We start from the raw sequence: 19,290 nt of genomic DNA, 5'->3' as shown, positions 1-19,290 counted from the left end.
TGAAAGAGACCTGAGCCATAAATTAGAGGTGGTGGGTTCAGGCCATTGGATTTGTCTCAGCAAGTCTTCAATTGGGATGGTCAAATTCCAGGCATTTTTATTTCTTTTCAATCAAGTTTGCATGAGTTTTGATTAATTTGTGCACATTACTCAGATGGATCCCAAAACCATTTAAGCTGGTTCCTTTTCAATTATCTATTATTGAACTGCAGCTGACTCCATTCAGAAATGCTGTATTCAAGGACCCTGGATCTGGGATACCATGCTCAATTTCAGCTCGTGTCCTACCTCCCTATGAATAAGGAACATTAACCCCCCCTTCAACGAAAAGTAGCTCTGCTCCTTGGAAACCTTAGATGCTGCTCCTTTTCAGGCACGGAGAGAAAGGAATTCTTCTTCTCCAGTAGTCACAAAACCACCAAACCCACAGCCACAGGGTGGCCCCAGGACTTACCTCCTCCTGTTGAGTGTGTGTGTTTGAGGCCCTGTGGTTTTTCAGTGGAGGAGACCACAGTCCAGTCATCTGGGCACACATTACATCTTCACCTCACTGCTGAAAGGCCTTTCTTGGAGAGTAGGGGCTGAAATTCTAGAACTGCACTTGCATTTTTACTGCCATTATTTAGAGAGCTTGTGAAGAGCATATGTATTAGGAATTGCAAGAAGGGTTTACACGGATACACCCGTCCCCAGTGCAAAACTGGAAGTACCGAACTGGAAGAGTCACCATCCCAGACGCTAAGCAATTAAACCCGTGCTACAAAATTCCCAAATGGAAGGACCAAGATCCACTTCCAAAATATACTGACCCCAACACTGGTGCAGGAAGAGTGGTGGGACGAGATGGAGGAGGAAAATAAAACATGAGGCCAGAGTCTGTAGCATAGCTCATTTTATTGTTTAAACAGTTTTTGCATAGGAAATATATCTGCTTCCAGTAATTGACTGCAGTATGAGCAGCTGCTAGCAGTATAGGCTGGATATAACAGTAACAATCACATTAAGTCAAGCTTGATTTACACCAGTTTAAAACTTGTGGCAATTGAGTTCATTTGCAACCCACAAAAAGTACCCAAAGAACATTATCCTCCAACCGGGCACAATAAAACCTTCGCTAACATTCTGGCCCCTTCTGAGGCTGATCCCAGCAGTCTGAATGCCAGAAATTAAGTAACTGTCATATAATACATCCTACTGCTAAAGGTTTGTTACACGGAGATTGTGCATGTGCCTCTTTTTTGAAAAATTTAATTAAAACACGAGGTTCTGTAATTATGGCCCATGAGGACAAAATGCCAAAAGTTTTAAAATGGATCAACCCTGGTGTGTAGCTAGCAAGCAATAACTGACTACTCGTCACCTACAGTTGTACTAAATGTATCTAAAGAAACACACAGTCCTACAAAAGTTGTTCTCAGAGAAATATCATTGAGGTGGGGGCACCTCTTCCCAGGATGCTAAAAGTTCTATATGATATAAGCACAAATTAACAGCTTGATGAAGACATAATCTACTGCAGCTTTGAGAAGCCTATTCCTGGGATGGAGTTACCCCTCACATTCTACAATGTTGTAGAGATATTTTTTTTTTCCAAGAAAATGTCATTTGAAACATATTTACAACTGAACTCAACAGAGACTGTGAAATTGAACAGGCACTGCTCATTTGTTTGAGTTTTTTGGTAAACATTTTGCTGGTTTTTTTTGTTTTGTTTTGTTTGTTTCTTTCTCGGTTTGCATCAACTTTTTTCAGTCCATGCAACTTCAATGCCCTCGATGAAGAATGCATAATAAGCCATACTTCTTGAAAAAAAAAAAAAAAAAGACTTCCTTCTGCATAAAGAGATATATTTGCCACATTAGTCCCTGTAGCACAGTTTTCAAAACCATTCTGTCAAAAATACAGTAATACAAGACCGGCTTTAGTGTCACCAGCTCACACTGTCTTCTGTGTACATAGGCCACCATTTATTACCGGTACTGATCATGCAATAAAAGTTATAAGAGGCTGGGGCTGGCGTGCTGGTAGGCTAGTGCCACTGAAGCCTTTTCACAATCTCAACATACATTTGAATTGCAACACACAGATATTTCTAAAGAGTCTTAACTAGTGAACCCTTTTATTATTAAAAAAAAAAAAAAAAAACTACTTACAACCATTGAAGAAAGAATTGCAACAACAACAACAACAAAAAGTAAAAATTGACCGTCTCCAACTTGTCCCCTTTGACTATATGAACAATGTCACCAACAGATCTGTGGCACGGACACAGTACAAAGAGTTGTCATGGCAATGAGTTTGGCTGATGCAAAGGTCATTGTGCAGGGTCAAAGGGCAAAAATCAGTGGTCCATGTTACCCCCCAACTGCAGTGCTCCACCCCACCCACACAATTTCATAAGGAATTAGAAAAAAACAGGGGAACCACCAGAAAGTGCAAAAAATGAAGAAGGCAGCTTTCAGCTCCTTCAGCATGGAGTAGAACATTCAATTTTAAGCTTTTACTATTGAACTTGAATAGCCTGCACATTAAAAAAAAAAAAAGTTTTCTATAGAAACCCAATTTTTTAAAGTCCAGGAAGCATGCAGCTGGTTAATGTTAACCAGAGACCTTGACAGGAACATGTAAACTATATTGAATGTCATGCTTGGGGCCTATCTGCCAGCAATATTGTAGTTGTTTCATTAAAAATGAATACTGTACACTGAATATGGGATAACTTTCTGCAGCCTTCATCGTTTCACACGATACATAGAGTTTGAATCTAGGTAAAGAACATATGTCCTGGTGTCACACTGCTGAAATGTCCCTGTGCAATCTCTTTTGTTGAGTCCTTATGAAGCTACAAGTCACAAATCCAAGATTCTGCTCCCTGAGGACACGTTATGTGAGACATAGCACTGTTTTGTCATGTTCTGCCTATCCTGAATGCTCTGTGAAACAACCTTAAATACCATCACGTAACAATCACAAAAACTTTTGCTAAAGGCCGTTTATACTAATAAAAAGACAGTGGTGCTTCCGACATTCTGAAATGCTCTGAAAACCAACTTTTCCAATACTAAATACAACAAAATAACCTTCATAAAATATAACTTTTCTCCATTTACACTTTTTTAAAGGATTAGTATCCTATGCTTTTCAAGCACAGGAATCTGTGAAATAACTCCTAACATGGACAGATTTTTTTTTCTTTTTTAATACATAACTTAAGAGCCTGGAGAGTTTTAACTCAAGTCCAGTCTCCAAACAAGGAATATTCTTGTTTACTTTAAAAATGGAAACAACATATAGTTCCATTATAATTGTTAAAAAGTTAGCTTTACAAACATGGGAATTTTAATTTAAAAAAAAATTCTTAACAAAACTATACAGTGTACAAATTACTGTCTACAAGGTAGGCGGTTTGTGAAGAAGACCTTTCGCTCTTCTTGCTACTCGCAGCTTCACAGATTCATTCACATATTTTTTTTTAAATGGAGCTGCCCACCCGAACATTACCCCATAACTATATTGCTATAATTACGATTTTTGCCATGTCTTTATGTACAGTCTCCTTCACTGCCTTATTCTTTTCTTCTCCTTAGACAAGCCCTCAAACGCTCATGTTACTCCAGAGGAAACACTTCAGAGGCACTGTGAGGGGTGGGCTGCAAAGCAACGCAAGGAAAGTTGAACAGTGCCGAGGAGCCAGGGGCTGGAGACGCCACCCCCGACTGATGCCCTTGGGTGACCTTCACCATCCTGTAGCTCTGCAATTCTGGGGAGGGGAGGGGCGTGCAAGACCTGCAAGAGGGGGGCCCTTAGTCACAAGATACTTCCTGGTAAAAAGAGGAGGAGGCCAAAATGGATTTGAGATTATATAGAGAGTAGGATCTTTTTAAACAGTTTTATCTCAAAGGGAAGGGAGAAAAAAAATGATTTTAAAAAAAGCAACACTTGAACTAGGCTTTTGTATTCAAGAGGCAGGCAGGAATACCCACAGTGTGTAACTTAACGCAGCTAGAGCTGCTCATTCACTGGCAAAAATTTAAAAAAAGAGAGCAAGTCTGCTCTTAAAAAAATACTGTGTGTCCTGTAAGGTGGATTTGTTCACCTATTAGGTTGAAGAGACCTGAAGAGCTTGGCTGAGATGATCTGTTTTCTACCAGGGCAAGTCATCACAGAAATGACTGAACTTACTTTTGAACTTGCACTGCAATGATCCTGCTGTGCTTTTCAGCATTGGGGCTATCAAACTGAATGGGCTAATCAAATACAATTCTCAGGCCCGTAAGCATTGTTCTAAAGTCTTCATTATTAAATGATATGCTGTGAGAACAATAGACAGTTTATTTTATTAGGCCATGGCCTGGGGGAAGGGTGTCAGGGGGCTCCTCATGGCAGCCCACCATGCGTCACTAATTCTAAAAGAGTTTCCTTCTAGTAATGAATTCCCTCAATGGAACTGGGGGGCAGTGGGGAGAAGTAAAGTAGAACCAGCCTCCATTCACCCTCTAGCCCTCCAGGGAAATTAAATCCAATATATATTTGAGGTACCATCCCTTAAAAAAAAAAATCCCATCAGCCTCTAATGGGCTTAATTCATCCACAGGAAAATTCATTTCTTAAAATTCTCTATTTTCCTTCTGCTCAGGTTCTCAGTTTAAAAGGGCAGGTGAAATGAAAACTTAACAAGATTTATTTATTTTTTGTTGTTCTTTAAAAACTGAACTTGATTTTCATCTAGAAGTCCGAATATATTTAATAATAGCAACCCTCTGTTCAACCTTCTGGATATTTAAATAATATATCTTTTTTTTCCAAGCGCACTACCATCCACTTGAAGTAGTGAGACACAGGTAAATCACAGACTACCATTCACAAAATGAAGAGAAGTGGTGGGGAAAGGACACGGGAGCACCCCCTCCAGCAGGATGGCATATTTTAGAGGAGAAAGTAGACTCAGGTGTTAAACCCCCAAAGTCAAAACATCTGCTAGATGTACTTTTCAACAACTATCTTTGCCAAATATGAGACAGGCTCTTTCTCCACTGTGGATCCGAAACTTTCAAGAAAAACGACCACCACCCCCAACAACAACAACAAAAGATAAGACCATTTGTTTTAAGCCAAGTCTGCCTCCAGGAGAACTGGTTGTGTTCACTTGTTCTTACTCTGTTTCTCGTTATGAAAACCAGAAATGAGTTCAGCTTGCACCCCAGGTGGGGAGTTCGAGAGGGGGAAACCTGTGTTTAAGTTGAAGTTTGTCACAGTAGGCAGAACAGTCGCTTTGCAGCCCAGGCCCATCTCAGGGTGCACTGCTTCACAGCTACACTGTAAAGTGTTAAAAATCCTCCCACCCACCCCAGAATATATATATATGTATATTAAAAAAAATCCCCTGTCCATCTCTCAGTACACAAAAGGACCTCATCACACTGCAAAAATAGCAGTACCCACTTTGGTCAATTAAAACAAACAAACAAACAAAAAAAGCATACATTATTTTTTTTTTAAATCTGTGTACTTACCTATAATAACCAATACAGCTAAAAGCACTACCTACATAGGCAAAACTTGGTATTGCATAATTCGTATAAATTTGAAACCCCTCCCCCCAAATATTAATTGGAAGATGAAAAACATGAAAGGTTAATAGAAAAAACACCAAAATACTGAAAATATTGCTGGTCGATTACAATTTTTAAGCGGCAACTATACACAGCCATGATATGCTTTATAAATGTGAGATAAAGGTATAACTGTCTAAAAAATCCATGATGTCACACATTTTTCTTCGTCTGGAGTACAAAATATTTTGTCATAAAAATGGTAAAGATTTAAAATGATAATAAATGCAGCAAAACAAGTGTAGTGATGTCACTTTTTTGTTTTTTTTGTAGTTTTTTTTTTTGTTTTTTAGATTTCAAGGCAAGGCACGTAATGTGGACATTATATCTTCGTGCAAATTAGGATTACTGGAAAGAGTATTTTTAATTAAAATTTTAAGAGACATAGAGGCAAAATGTGTCTGCCCATGCACACTACAGATCTGTCAATACAAGAAGTTTGTTGAACAAGGCTAATGTCTGAAAGCACCATGCAAGTATTCAGCACCCTGATTACATCTGTTTTCTCAAGAGTGCATTTTTACATCCTACACCCTGGCATTCCCAGTTTGTAAACTGTAAGCTTTACCCTTGTGACATGGATTTGCCTGCCTCTTTGTCTCTAGAACGCAGATTTTATAGAACCTTTTGTACACCCTATGGGTTCTTGATGCAACCAGTAATTTTAAATAAATAAATTCTACCTCCAAGGAGGCTGCAGCTAAACCAACATAAGTGCTGTGTTTTCATTAAATTTTTTTTCCTCAAGCACATGATTTGTCTTGATTTAATGCCTTTTTACTGCCCTCAAAAACTGAGGGGAGAATAAATTCGTTCAAAATTCTCTTAAATTCTTTTTAATCCCCTCAATTTAGAGTCCAAGGGCTGAAGGACTTATAATCATGATTCCCCTTTAGATATAAATTTATAAATTGCACTTGCCTCTGTTAAGTGTTTCTTTTGTGGGGAAAATATTATATTAATTTTTACTGTTGCATGCAGAGATAACACTTCACCTACAAAGAGGCATTTCTTCCATAGAGCCTTTTGTGTTCAAACTGTTTTTTTTTTCCTTTTTCCTTTTTTTCCTTTTTTTTTTTCTTTTTTTCCTCTTTTTTTCTTTTTTTTTTTTTTAAGATTTCAAACTGGGTTACACACAGGAAAAGGCTGGGTTAAGGGCCGAAATTTAATAAATCTGTACTGATAACTAAAGGCTACAGAGATTTCATATATATTTCTTTTAACTTTTAGAAATCAGAGTGCTTATAAAATGGCTGGCTCATGGCTCTGTCACGCCCAGCACCTCTGATGCCGCCTCCTAGCCTTCGTTGGTGAGATAACCAGGAATAGTGATTCCATGCGTAAACAACAAGATACTAAACCAATAAAACTAGCTTATCATGCAAATATTAAGGCATCTAGAAAGTCAGTTAAAATATATTGTCATAGAGACAGAACATCTATTTCCCAGCGGACTTCATGTAACAAAGGCTACTTTGCAGGGGCTGCGAACTACCATCAGTGAAATATCATCGACCCTTTTTATGTCATTACAGTTTCAACCTTAAGGGAAGTAGTGATTGTAAGTGCTGCGATTGCTGGTCTATTATCTTCTTTCTTCAGTTTCCTTCCTTTCTCCCTTTTTGTTTTGTTTGTTTTGTCCAGTCTTCCTCTTTTCCTTTTTTTAAAAAAAATTTCTTAAACTAGTGTTGTATTTCATTTTTTCCCCTCAGTTGCTTGTTTCTGCTTGAAGGAAAGGTTCTCCGATTATGTTCAAACCGTAATTTTGGACATTTGCCGGTAGGATGGGTGTCCTATTTGATACTTGGAAAGGAACCAAGCTAGCCCAGGTACCAGGACTGTCGGCAGGAAGGGGGCAGGAGAGGGGCAGGAGGGAGGGAAGAGAAAAAGAAAAAAATACGTTAAAATCTATAACAATATTAGAGACATAAATTCCATAGGCATCAAATTACTACTGTAACTTTTCCAAATTAGAGTCTAATATGAGATACATGTGCTTATAAATTATACATATTATGCATATATAAACTACATGGTCTATTTCTTTCACAGATGGTAAGACTATTGTGAGGCAGAAAATATCTCAAGTAAGACTCATCCACAGGTAAACTCTAATTGAGAGAGGATATTCTTCCTAAAATATTTGGTCCGTTTTGATGTAAATATAGTATGATTTTCTGTCAAGAAGAAAAGAGCAAATCTACAACAGTATCGATATACTTTGCAAGTTATATTCTGATCTTGTTTTAATTCACAACAGTTGTGATGTATTTCAGTTTTTTATCTGCCTATTGGTTGAACAAAATTGAAAACCATAATGAAAATGATTCCTTTTCCCTCACAATAAGAGAAAGTATATTTTCCAGGAAGTCCAGTGCATAATACTTAGTTTGAAGCTGACACCAGAAACCTTTTCCTCCTCGTCAGTCATGTTTCCACATCCCAGCTGCTCTGCGTTTGGGAGTTGGGAGAGGGGTGTGGGTGGAGCTCCACAGGGAGTAAGCAGAAGAGAGTCTTGCCCATCTCCAACTGACTCTAATTTCACCTATGCTGTATTTGGGGCTATTTAAAACAAAAAATTTTGAAAAACAGTTGTCTAATTGCTACTGGCATTAGTTCAGTTCGGTTCAGTTGCTCAATCGTGTCTGACTCTTTGCGATCCCATGACTGCAGCACACCAGGCTTCCCTGTCCATCACCAATTCCCGGAGCTTGCTAGTGGCATAATCCCTCATTAAACAAATATCACATAGAGGAAAATAACACAAGACCTACATATCACAGACAACCCCATGCCATACACTTTGAGTATACCTAACCAGACGCATTGTTAGTTTCAATATTCAACTTGGAATGAATGTCAGTTAAGTAACAGCTGCACAAATAATCATGAACCAAGAAAGCACCCAACTGACAATTCCATACCCAGTTTTGTCATGGTCTGGCATGGAAACACAACTTCAGTGTTTTAAATTTAATTGATCCTCTAAATTTAATTCACATTCTTTTCTTTATTTTTGGAACCATGAAGTGAGATGGATTTTACTACTGTAGCTATCAAGCTAGACATCCTCATTTTTTTCATATTTGAATTCCAAAGGTACAAAAACCTTTATGGAATATTAGCTTGAAGAAACAATTTCCCTACCCACCCAATCCCAAAAAGAAAAAGCTTGGATTAAATAAAAAGAACTTGGTATGTAACTTTTGGTATGATACTTTTAAAGAAATAATTAGGCTTATTACTATGTGTCTAGGTACATACTTCTGAGTTAATATTTTAATGGGAAAAACTTCACAGTAGCCTTTTATGCTCAAAGGATTTTGTGATTAGATTATGAGCTCCATAAAAATAAAGTCCATTTCTCTTTTTGTTCTCCATCTAATACAGTACTTAGTACATTGTAGGTGCTCAATAATTTTTGGATAAACAGGCAAATCAATTAAATATTCCAAATCACACCCAACAATCTATTTTCTAAAAGTGTTGCTCATAATCACATAGTTTCCTGAGTACATTGCGATTTGGCCCCCTACGATAAGAAAACTGGCATCTCTGGACTTAAAATGAGAGATGTTCCATATTAACAAAAATTAACTATGCAGGAGTAACCAAATAATACTTGAAACCAAAAATTGAAACTAAAAAGATATGTCATCATCAGATGAAAAATCATAATTGTACAGAATAAAAAGTTGCTATTGAAACTTTTTCAAAGAGACTTAATTGTTTTCACATTTCTTTCTTCCCACACACATCTTCAACAAGTATTTCTGCACTTTGCATCACTGATTGGGAAGAGCGTTACATGCTGCTGCTGCTAAGTCACTTCAGTCGTGTCCGACTCTGTGTGACCCCATAGATGGAAGCCCACCAGGCTCCCCTGTCCCTGGGATTCTCCAGGCAAGAACACTGGAGTGGGTTGCCATTTCCTTCTCCAATGCGTGAAAGTGAAAAGTGAAAGTGAAGTCGCTCAGTCGTGTCCGACCTCTAGCGACCCCATGGACTGCAGCCCACCAGGCTCCTCCATCCATGGGATTTTCTAGGCAAGACTACTGGAGTGGCTTGCCACTGCCTTCTCTGCATGACACATTATTAAATATTTTCCCTCTACTGTCCTTCCACTGAACTTAGTTATATAGTACTACAATAGTACTACCTCACATCATAATTATCTGAACCTATGATTATCTTACTGACTGAAAGGTAAGATCTGTAAAGAAAATGACCTTATCAACCCTCATTACTGACCATAAATGATGCTAATTATTTCTTAACAAATAAATGACAAAAATGGATCTCCATTATTTTTTAACCTAAAGCAGGAAGCATGTATGAAAAAGACTAGCTCAAATGGATAATCCTTGACAGTAAAAGACAATGTCAACAACAAACGAATCACTTTGCAAAATTAACGAGTCCCAAATTAAGTAGGCTCTAGGAAGTCATTTAGAAACTACATACTTTAGGAAAATAAAATGTATTTTAATGCTTGAAGATAGATGTGGCTCTTAAATGGAGAAGTTTACCAATTAATGGCAGAAAAGACAAAAATTCCAGGTTTAATTTGCAATAGCTTTCTTACTCGGTTCTTTAGAAAAGACATGTATTGTTAGCCTTTGGAAAATCCTCAATAAAAATAAATAGATGCTAGTGACTAAAAGGACTCTTGCTGCAGAATATCTAACAAATTCAATTTAGATGTTTATTTAAACCTTTCGAACCTCCCATCCTACATTATGACCATGTCAAAATTGCAGTGTGTGATATATTTGTCAATACTGTTTATGAGTCTTTGGGGAGAAATAAATCTCAGACATTAACACTGTGCAGACCCCATATATGAGTTTATAAGCCTCTTATTGCCAATTTGGAGGTAAAACTCAGAATTATAAGCACAGATATTTTTAGAACTTTTTGGTAGTACCATTGAAAAAAATCTGGTAAAACTAATTCAAAGATTATAATAAAGAAAAAATGTTTAATCAAACAAAATAACCTAGATCATTTAATTTCAAAAAACAAGGCCTCAAATTGTACAGTTTTTTGGGTAAAAAGGTAACAGTGTTTTTTAAATATCAACTCTCTATATATAAGTCAATGCCAATAATCACCAGAATGGATAAAATAAACACACTTTCGTTTTTATGTACATATACCAACTAGTTATATGTAAAATGCTTACTGATTTTAATTCCTAATAGAATGAAAACTACATGGAATTTAATTTTCAATCCACTAATCTGTGTCTCTGTCTATTAAGAGATAAGAGTATAACTGAAAGATTTCAAAATATTCAAAGTCAAATTAAGCTTTTCAGCAGTATATCTTCAAGCACGCACATACTTGGTCTTCATTAAATTTTCCATTGCCCAATCACCTTTTTTTTTAAAGGCAAACAAAAGATGAGCATGACTGAAAGCATGTCTTTAAAATATATATATATATATCTGCCATATTAGTAAAAGAAAAAAAAAGAATACAAGCACTTCGTGGAAAAATCAGGCACCAAAAAAAAAAGCCCCAAAGATTTTGACAATACCATAACACACAGGAGAATTCATGCTAGTGACTCCTACTCTATATATGCTCTCAGTATGTATTGAGATATTTTGTTAAAAATGAATAAAAGTTAAATAAAAATTCTAAAAAAAATTCAATACATCTGACCTCACGGATAATATTTTCATATGATTCTGGTCAAATATATGATGTGGTTGATCCCCAGAGGGAAGAAGCAAACAAACAAATTACATTAATGGTAGGTGATGGTATGGCTTCATTTTATTCTGATCAGACTATCTCGGAAGCATTGTGTTTCTTCCCTGTATCACTCTTCAAGAAAAACAAACTGTGTGGCATTACTTCGGTGAAGAAATACACCAAATTATGTCATCTGAAAACAGGTAAAGGGAGACAGGGGAGACATGACAGTTGAGTTGAAAAGAAATATAGATATCTTCCATATGGTTCCAGTAGACAGAATTAGCATAGAGGGAGAAACCTTCAGAAGATAATAATGCTGATGACCTTTTATAAATAAGATATCATCTTGAGTGTTTCACACATCCTATGTCACTTAATCTCAGTGAATTATTGACATTGCTGTCATTATTCCCTTTTCACAGATGAGAAAGTTGAGGCTTAAATTCACCCAAAGTTACCCACCAACATCTCAGATGTGAATTAGTTCTATCTGATTCCCATGGCTGTTTAACTATTACATTGCTTCCCTGGGAAGTTAGACATTAACCAAACATTCAAAAGAACTTTTGAACACAGCTTTCTAAAGGCAAAACGTATTCACTTCAAGAGACAATGAACTGCCCATGCCCCACACTGCTGGATTATACCCTGGCTAGTATTGCAGCAGACTTGTGCACAGAACATGTGGCTGGGCTAGGTGATCAAACAGCTCTGAAATTTGATATATCTATCTCCTTTGAAAACAAATCTAGTTGAAGTTCTATTAGAGTGACCTTATGGTGAGGATTAAGGAGGAAGAAGATACCCATTTCTTTTTAAAAATGATACACTTTTTATATATTTAAAATCCAGGACAAACTGGATAAAATTGTTAGTCTTTGCATCCAGAAGGAGTAAAGAGACTGAAAGAATGAAAGGGAGAAACCTTCTTTGGGCAAAGTCAAAAGTCGATGGTTGTGCTTTTTAAAAGTTAGGTGTTCTGTGACTGTGTATTCTAGGCCAAAAAGGATTAGGTTCTTAGCTTTTAACTTGGTAACAACCCAAGAACCACAGGGTACAAAAAATATATATATATGGAATCATAAGTTGAGTAAAGAACCAAAGACATAGGTTTTCTTCAATTATTCAAATTGAAGAATGGCAAATTTCAATGTGCATCTGATAATGGGCTAGGCAACCCACTTGTCAAACATGTTATAAAATGTCAAAGTATCCAGTGTTCTAATACTTTTGAGGGGATGAATCATATCACCCATTCAGATTTTGCATACTGATTTAGTCATAAGACTACCACATCTGCTTTAGAGATAGTACTCTTTCAAGAAGCTTAAAAATATAGGAATGAAACACCAAGAACTGTATATACTTATACATACCTCAACTGCACCAGTAGCCACATTACTTATAGATAGCAATAAAAATAAGCAATGGCCCAGAAAGCAAGAGATAATAAGTAAATTAAATACTTTCATTAAAAGCAAGATTTGCCCTTCGTTCCATTGTTCCTGTTTCAACGAAGAAGGAAAGTTTATTATTTCCTTGGCTAAATGTTCCTAATTTTGTTTCCATAATATTAACACACAAGTATTAGTTTCTCTCCCCAAACAATAAACATTTTTCCTATTAACAGCTAAAATCTGCTGGAAAAACCAATCAAGATCAGTATAATTAAGTATCAAGTCAGAAACCATGCTGTCCTGGATGTGTGCATTTGGACTGGCAGCTTATTTCGATATAATACAAATGCTACAGACTGTCTTGTGAAAAAAATGCCCACTTAGGCCAGGGGAAGGAATACAGGAGTAGTATTTAAGTACCCATATATTTACGAATTATTAAATTATTACATAAAAATAATATATCTAAGAATTCATTAATGTACTAGAGCAAAGAAAACGGTATTTATTAAATATACCAGTTACTAGCATTTACAGAGTGTGTCCTATTTGCCAGGCACTGATCTACATGCTAGACCTAGTTTAAAGTTTTCAAATTTCATTATACACCTATAAGAAAAGTATGATTATTATTCTAATTTTACAGATGAGGAAACCGAAGCTGGAAAATTGTGTCTTGCCCAACTCCTGCTCTTAGGTTGTAGAAGCCAGAATTTGAAATCTAGCAGTGTGGTTCTAAAGCCTACATTCTTACCCACTACACTTCACCTCATCTCCCTCTTTTGTGAAACATATTATGTATATTACTAAGCAAGAATTCATAATTTCCCAGAATTATACAAGGGATTTCTATGAATTAAGGTCCATATCATTTAGGCACAATGGAATCCCCAAAAAGTATAACTTTTGAGTCCAAATTTCAACACAAAAAAACTGTATTTTATTTATCTAATTCAAGATTCTTTTCATCTGAGGACAATATTTGCATTTTTTGATGTATATACAGATGTTGCTGCATGTCTATAAATCGCTTGCTTGCATTCCACTTCTGATGCAGCTAAAACCAGAAGTGAAATATACAAAGTGCTTTACACAGGTCTTGGATTTCTTCGATTTATTTCCCCATTTTTTAAGGATCATTATTACCATTGGAATGATCCTATTTGCATGCAAGATGATTTCTAATGATTGTTACTATTTGTAATAATCTATATTGGAAAGCTCCCTGGCTGGCTCTTACCTGAACTGCAAAGTACTCTTGTGGGCTCTCTGGGAAACACCAAATATCATAAACTGCAGGTGGCTCATGGAATTATTCTAACTGCAAGCAATAGCACTTCATAGTAATGAAAGAGAAATGTATTTGTTTCTTAACTAAGTAGGTAAATAGCTTGCTTTATTGCTACTCTTTGGGGACCAACGATTTTGAAAATAACATATCAAATCGGTAGGCCATCAAAGCTCATTAATTTATATTCAGTTGTTTCAGATGTGTTTTGTTATCACGGCATGCTGGATGGCATGTTAAATCTACCGTGTGTTAGAACTAGCATTTTCTAAGTGAAATAACTGTATATGCCAGTGAAATATGTTATTTAACGAACAGCACAGGGCAAGAAGAGCCGTTATGTATGCGGCCACTGCATCTAGAGGTCTAATGTGCTCATTCTAATGTCTGTACCGTTAGTAAACAGCTCTTACAAAGTCCTAGACCTTTCAACAAGGCAATCAATATACTTGAGAATAATAATAACTTATTTCCTTAAAATGTTTAGCCATAAGTAAGAAAAACACTCTTCCCCTAAACTGGGCAAATTTAAAAAACAAAACTATGCTAGATACTTTTCATGCTTTAGAACTGAAAATGGTAGAGAATCATTATTGTAAATAAATTACAGTATACAGACGCATATGTATATAACAATTTATGTAGCTGTGGGAGGTTTCAGCCAATTAAAAATATAGAATTATCAGGCTCAAAGTAGTGATTTGATATCCTCCCACAGAGAATCCTGCTTGTGGATTTCCCTCCTCCTTCTCTAGTCTGTATTCCCCTCTGTCCCCAGCTCCTTTTCAGGGCTATTGTTACAAGTGCTACAGCCCCCTTATTAGCATATGTGAGTCTTCAACAGCAGACAAAATTCTCTACAAAAATAGTGCTTCCAAATAGTGTCTTTCACTAGAGAAAATCACCCTAGGCATACTAAATTAAATAGAAATGTAAGTTTTACGCAAAAGCAAAATGCAATCCTTTCCCAAATGATTTTCCTTTAAAAGCAAAAATCAGTGTTATTTGCACCATTTCACCTCTAAAAGAGAATCTTTTTTTTTTGTATCAGAATTCTGAAGCATAAAATCACAAGCAATTAAGGAACTGAACATGTTTTTATGTTATGCCTGCTACCTTGTTCACATGTACAAAAAAGCCTTCCTTCTGTCATAAAACAAAAATTAACAAAGGAGAGAGTAACTGTAAATTTCTACAATTTCTGAATATTCAAAATTTGTCTTCTTCAATGTCTTGAATTTTTGCCTTTTTCTCCTTCTGTAGTTTTTTATTACATTTATTATCCTGTTTACTCGATTCATACACTTTGTCATCTAAGTAAATATGACTAAAAACACACTGTATGCTTCCTAGTAACACTAGCAAGCAGCAGAATGAATAAAGGAAGTTATTAAAGGGCGTCGGCAGTGACAGAGCTAAATTTCTTGGGGAATTAATGCATATGTAAATATGGCACTTTCCATTAAACATCTTCAAATAAAGGAGGTGTTTAATGTACTTCTTTCATCGCAAAGGGTTAATCAGCAAGGTTGACATTTGGGAATTTTCTGCATCATGCTCCTCCCTCTCCCCTAGTGCAGCCAAAAATCATCTGACAGGAAACGTAAGATTAAGTTTGTCCTACCTAAGCGAACAAAGAGTGCTCTGAACAGGCCACTCGTTTACTGCAGAGCGGGAACTTTTCTAATCCTGCTGGAATCTGCAGTGCTGCTCAGAAAATATCGTGGAAAAAGTTGTTTTCTTTCCTCTGACATCTTGTCTCTGGTCATCCCATTTCAGTCACACTGCAGATCCTGCTGCTTCTCCCATGAAGGTTAACGTAAAGCTCCAAACATAATCATGTGGAAAATGGACATTATTGATTCCTACGGTCCATTGTTCCCCTATCCTAAGTCCCTGAAGTTCAAGTTCAATCTGGAATTACATCATGTCTGGTTTCTCCTGGTTACCAGACGGCTTGAGACGTGACCACAGCTACAGAAAAAACAAACAGCCTTCTTCACGCTTCGGCTCCCCTATCGATTCAAACGTAAACTTTTTTTCTTTCTCTCAAGTATGCTTCAAGTATGGAGCATGGTTAATTTAGAGATTAAGTTCCAAATTAGATTATCTAATGGCATCTTAATGGATTGCTGACCCATTTCCTGTGGGATGGCAGCATGCAAGTCTGGCTGGAATACAATTAATTTCTTAGGAAGTCTACTGAAGAGTTTCCTAGATAAAAAGGAAACGTTGTGTTGTGCAAATCTTTCTTTACAAATGGAGAAAGTTAGGCAAAACTGCAACAAATCCCCAATGTATTTTTCAACAGCCAGATTACAGATAACTGCGTGTGTATAAACACCAGATCAAGATTATTTTTAAGAATGCTCACCCTTTAATTTTTGGGTTCATAACAGGTGCAAATAATTTTCATGAAAACGGAACAGTAATTCTTTTTCATAGAATATCCAAATACAAAGAGCAACACTAGTTAGCAGCTCTAGTTCCCAAACAATGGTCATGTGCAATTTTGGCTTTTGTAAATTCTCCTCCTTGAACCACATTCTCCCATTCAGCCACCTCCTTATCAGCATTTCTATCATAGTCCCAGAGTGGTGCTAGGGACCCAGAATGGTGTGTAAAAAGTTGAACATTTTGAATACACGTTAGAGCTGACAGCTGAAAAGGAAATTCAGCACTCTGAGAATAAAGCTCCCCCCAGGAACTCCAGGAACAACCCAGCTGTTGTACTGTAGTTATGTGTCAAGATAACAAACTGAAAGCAGGAAATGCTAAGCTGGTGAATTTGTAGGGATGGTCTATGTCTAATGTGGAAATACAAGTTAACTCTTAACATTACCTAAAGCCAGTACAGGGGTTTGGGGGAGAATGGATACATGTACACAGCGTTAAGTCCCTTCACTGTTTTACCTGAAACTGTTCACAGCATTGTTAATCAGCTATATCCCAATACACCAAAATGTTTTTAGTGTTAAAGCCAGTACACACATCACCCGCATCATACACATGTCATGTTTGTACATGCCACATGCATACACACATATATGCATGCACATACCCATGCATACATGTGTATGTACATACACACCATATATGCATACATGTTTTATGCATATGTATATTTTACATACAAACATAATTTGCAACACAACAGTGAAATTTATTTTGTTTAAATATTCATTCCTAGGTCATTGAGGACATATTTTACAAAGAAAAGTTTAAAGGATGAAGCAATGAAAATGGTACAAGTTTGAGGAGAGGGTTTTGCAAATAGACTTAAATGTATGAAATGAATGCTATTATTCCTTCCTTTTTGCCCTCCTTCTCCTGACCAATCAGATCTAAATAATCTTTACTGGCTGCTAAATTTCTCCTGGGAAATCAAGCAACTCTCTAGAATTGCAGTAATAAACGACAATTTCTTACAAAAACATGTGTAAAGTCACTACAGAATGAAGTATTCAACTCATAGAAAGGAACTGCTAACACGTGTAACATGGAAAATAGCTGATAAAAGTCTCTTCGGTGCCATTCAATTATGGCATCAGCAGAAACACAAAAATCCCTCCAATTATTTCAGTAAAATCTTCATTTATTCATTATTTCAGAGGCTGAGCAAATGGTTTGTGTAAACATATCCTTCAGTAACACGCACATGTTTATTTTAGCCATCTGAAGGCTGCTGCTATGTTTATAGAAGCCATCAGACACATACAGCCACTCACTTGTGGCTTTGCCTTTTCTTGAAAGAGGTGAAGGGGGAAAAGAGGGACTGAAACAATAAATCCAGTTTCTCTTTTGCATAAAGCACTCCCTCCAATGTTTTAAAATAACTTCTGTTTATATTATTCTTGGATTGTCCTGTGGCTTTCTTGTTCATTCAAATATATCGCTCTTTCATATTTGATACTACAAGCTATGTTCTGGCTATAGCTTCAAGAAAGCAAGCCAGTTAGGGAGTTAACTGCTGTATTTGTTTATACCCACATAACTCACAGAAGTAACAGTGCAATTTGTCCACATCAGAGGACAAAGCACAGACACAACAGTACTCTCATGAACAGCATAAGCAACTCATCACCTATTACCCTGCTAAGAGCTGAGCCCCTCCAGACTCGCAGAAGTGAGCACTCCACCAAGAGATTTCACTCTGGGTTAACTGCAGTACCTGACCTTTGGGTTAGGGGGAAAAAAAAAATCACATTTTCAAGAGGCAAGCAACACACACACACACACAGCTCCCAAAATTCTAAGGTCAAAACAACAAAACACCTTCAGGGTTGCAACTTAATAAGTCTGTGAAAACTTTCCAAAGGAGTCAGCTTCAGTTCTGAAGGGAATGTTTATACACTGGGATTGGGGGATGCGTGGAGAAAGAAAAGGATGGAGGAAATATTCCAGCTTTGATTTATGCTCGCACAGCTCCCTGGGCACTGCCATTTTCAGTCCCGAGGAAGAAATTACCTTTGACATGGAAACACCTCTACAGAAGGACGGGCACAAAGCAGAAAGGAGGCAACCATGAACAGTGATTATACCAAGAAGGTAGTGGCAGCAAACAGCAATCAAAGTAAAACCAAACACTTTCTTTGCCTTGTACTCTGCTACTGCAAAGTCTCCAGGGGTGCACAACAAAAATAACCTGATATTTTCTTTACTCCATCAGGACAGAGGCAAATGATTTAACTTATTCAGATCCTTCGAAATTTGTAGCAATGGGCTTAAGATTTTAGATGTCTGTTATCTACTTTAAAAGTAATAGCATTGCAGACATTTCTGATTTCTTTTTTGATATCAGTTTTTTTTCCAGAAAAAAATTGTTTCATAAATAACTGCAAGACACATATTATAAACCATGCATAAATTATGCATATGTTGTGCCACAGACATGGCCTATTTGTATGATCAAATACAGACACTGCTGCTGCTGCTAAGTTGCTTCAGTCCTGTCCGACTCTGTGCGACCCCAGAGACGGCAGCCCACCAGGCTCCCCCGTCCCTGGGATTCTCCAGGCAAGAACACTGGAGTGGGTTGTCATTTCCTTCTCCAGTGCATGAAAGTGAAAAGTGAAAGTGAAGTCGCTCAGTTGTGTCCGACTCGTAGCGACCCCATGGACTGCAGCCCACCAGGCTTCTCCATCCATGGGATTTTCCAGGCAAAAGTACTGGAGTGGGGTGCCATTGCCTTCTCCAATACAGACACACTTGTACCTATTTTGGATAAGTATAACAAAGCAAAGCAAGCTGCTGTCTCCTTTGAGTTCATTTATTCTGAACTGTAAGA

At 37.0% G+C, this 19,290-nt stretch overlaps 1 protein-coding gene across 6 annotated transcripts in view; it reads right to left on the bottom strand.

The window, feature by feature from the left end:
• Positions 1-874: 874 nt before the first annotated feature.
• Positions 875-19,290, bottom strand: part of NFIB (nuclear factor I B) — a 261,129-nt gene continuing 242,713 nt past the window's right edge. For all 6 annotated transcript variants that reach the window (XM_055428211.2, XM_055428214.2, XM_055428215.2 and 3 more), the window contains one exon: positions 875-7,450. In XM_055428211.2, the coding sequence (XP_055284186.1) occupies positions 7,321-7,450 (130 nt within the window). In that variant the 3' untranslated portion in view covers positions 875-7,320. The remainder of the gene's footprint in view (positions 7,451-19,290) is intronic.

The sequence above is a fragment of the Moschus berezovskii genome, chromosome 7, assembly GCF_049115385.1.
Source record: "Moschus berezovskii isolate FMDL1 chromosome 7, NW_MosBer_1.0, whole genome shotgun sequence".
NCBI classification, from domain to species: Eukaryota; Metazoa; Chordata; class Mammalia; order Artiodactyla; family Moschidae; genus Moschus; species Moschus berezovskii.
This window is presented reverse-complemented; position numbering and strand designations above follow the sequence as displayed.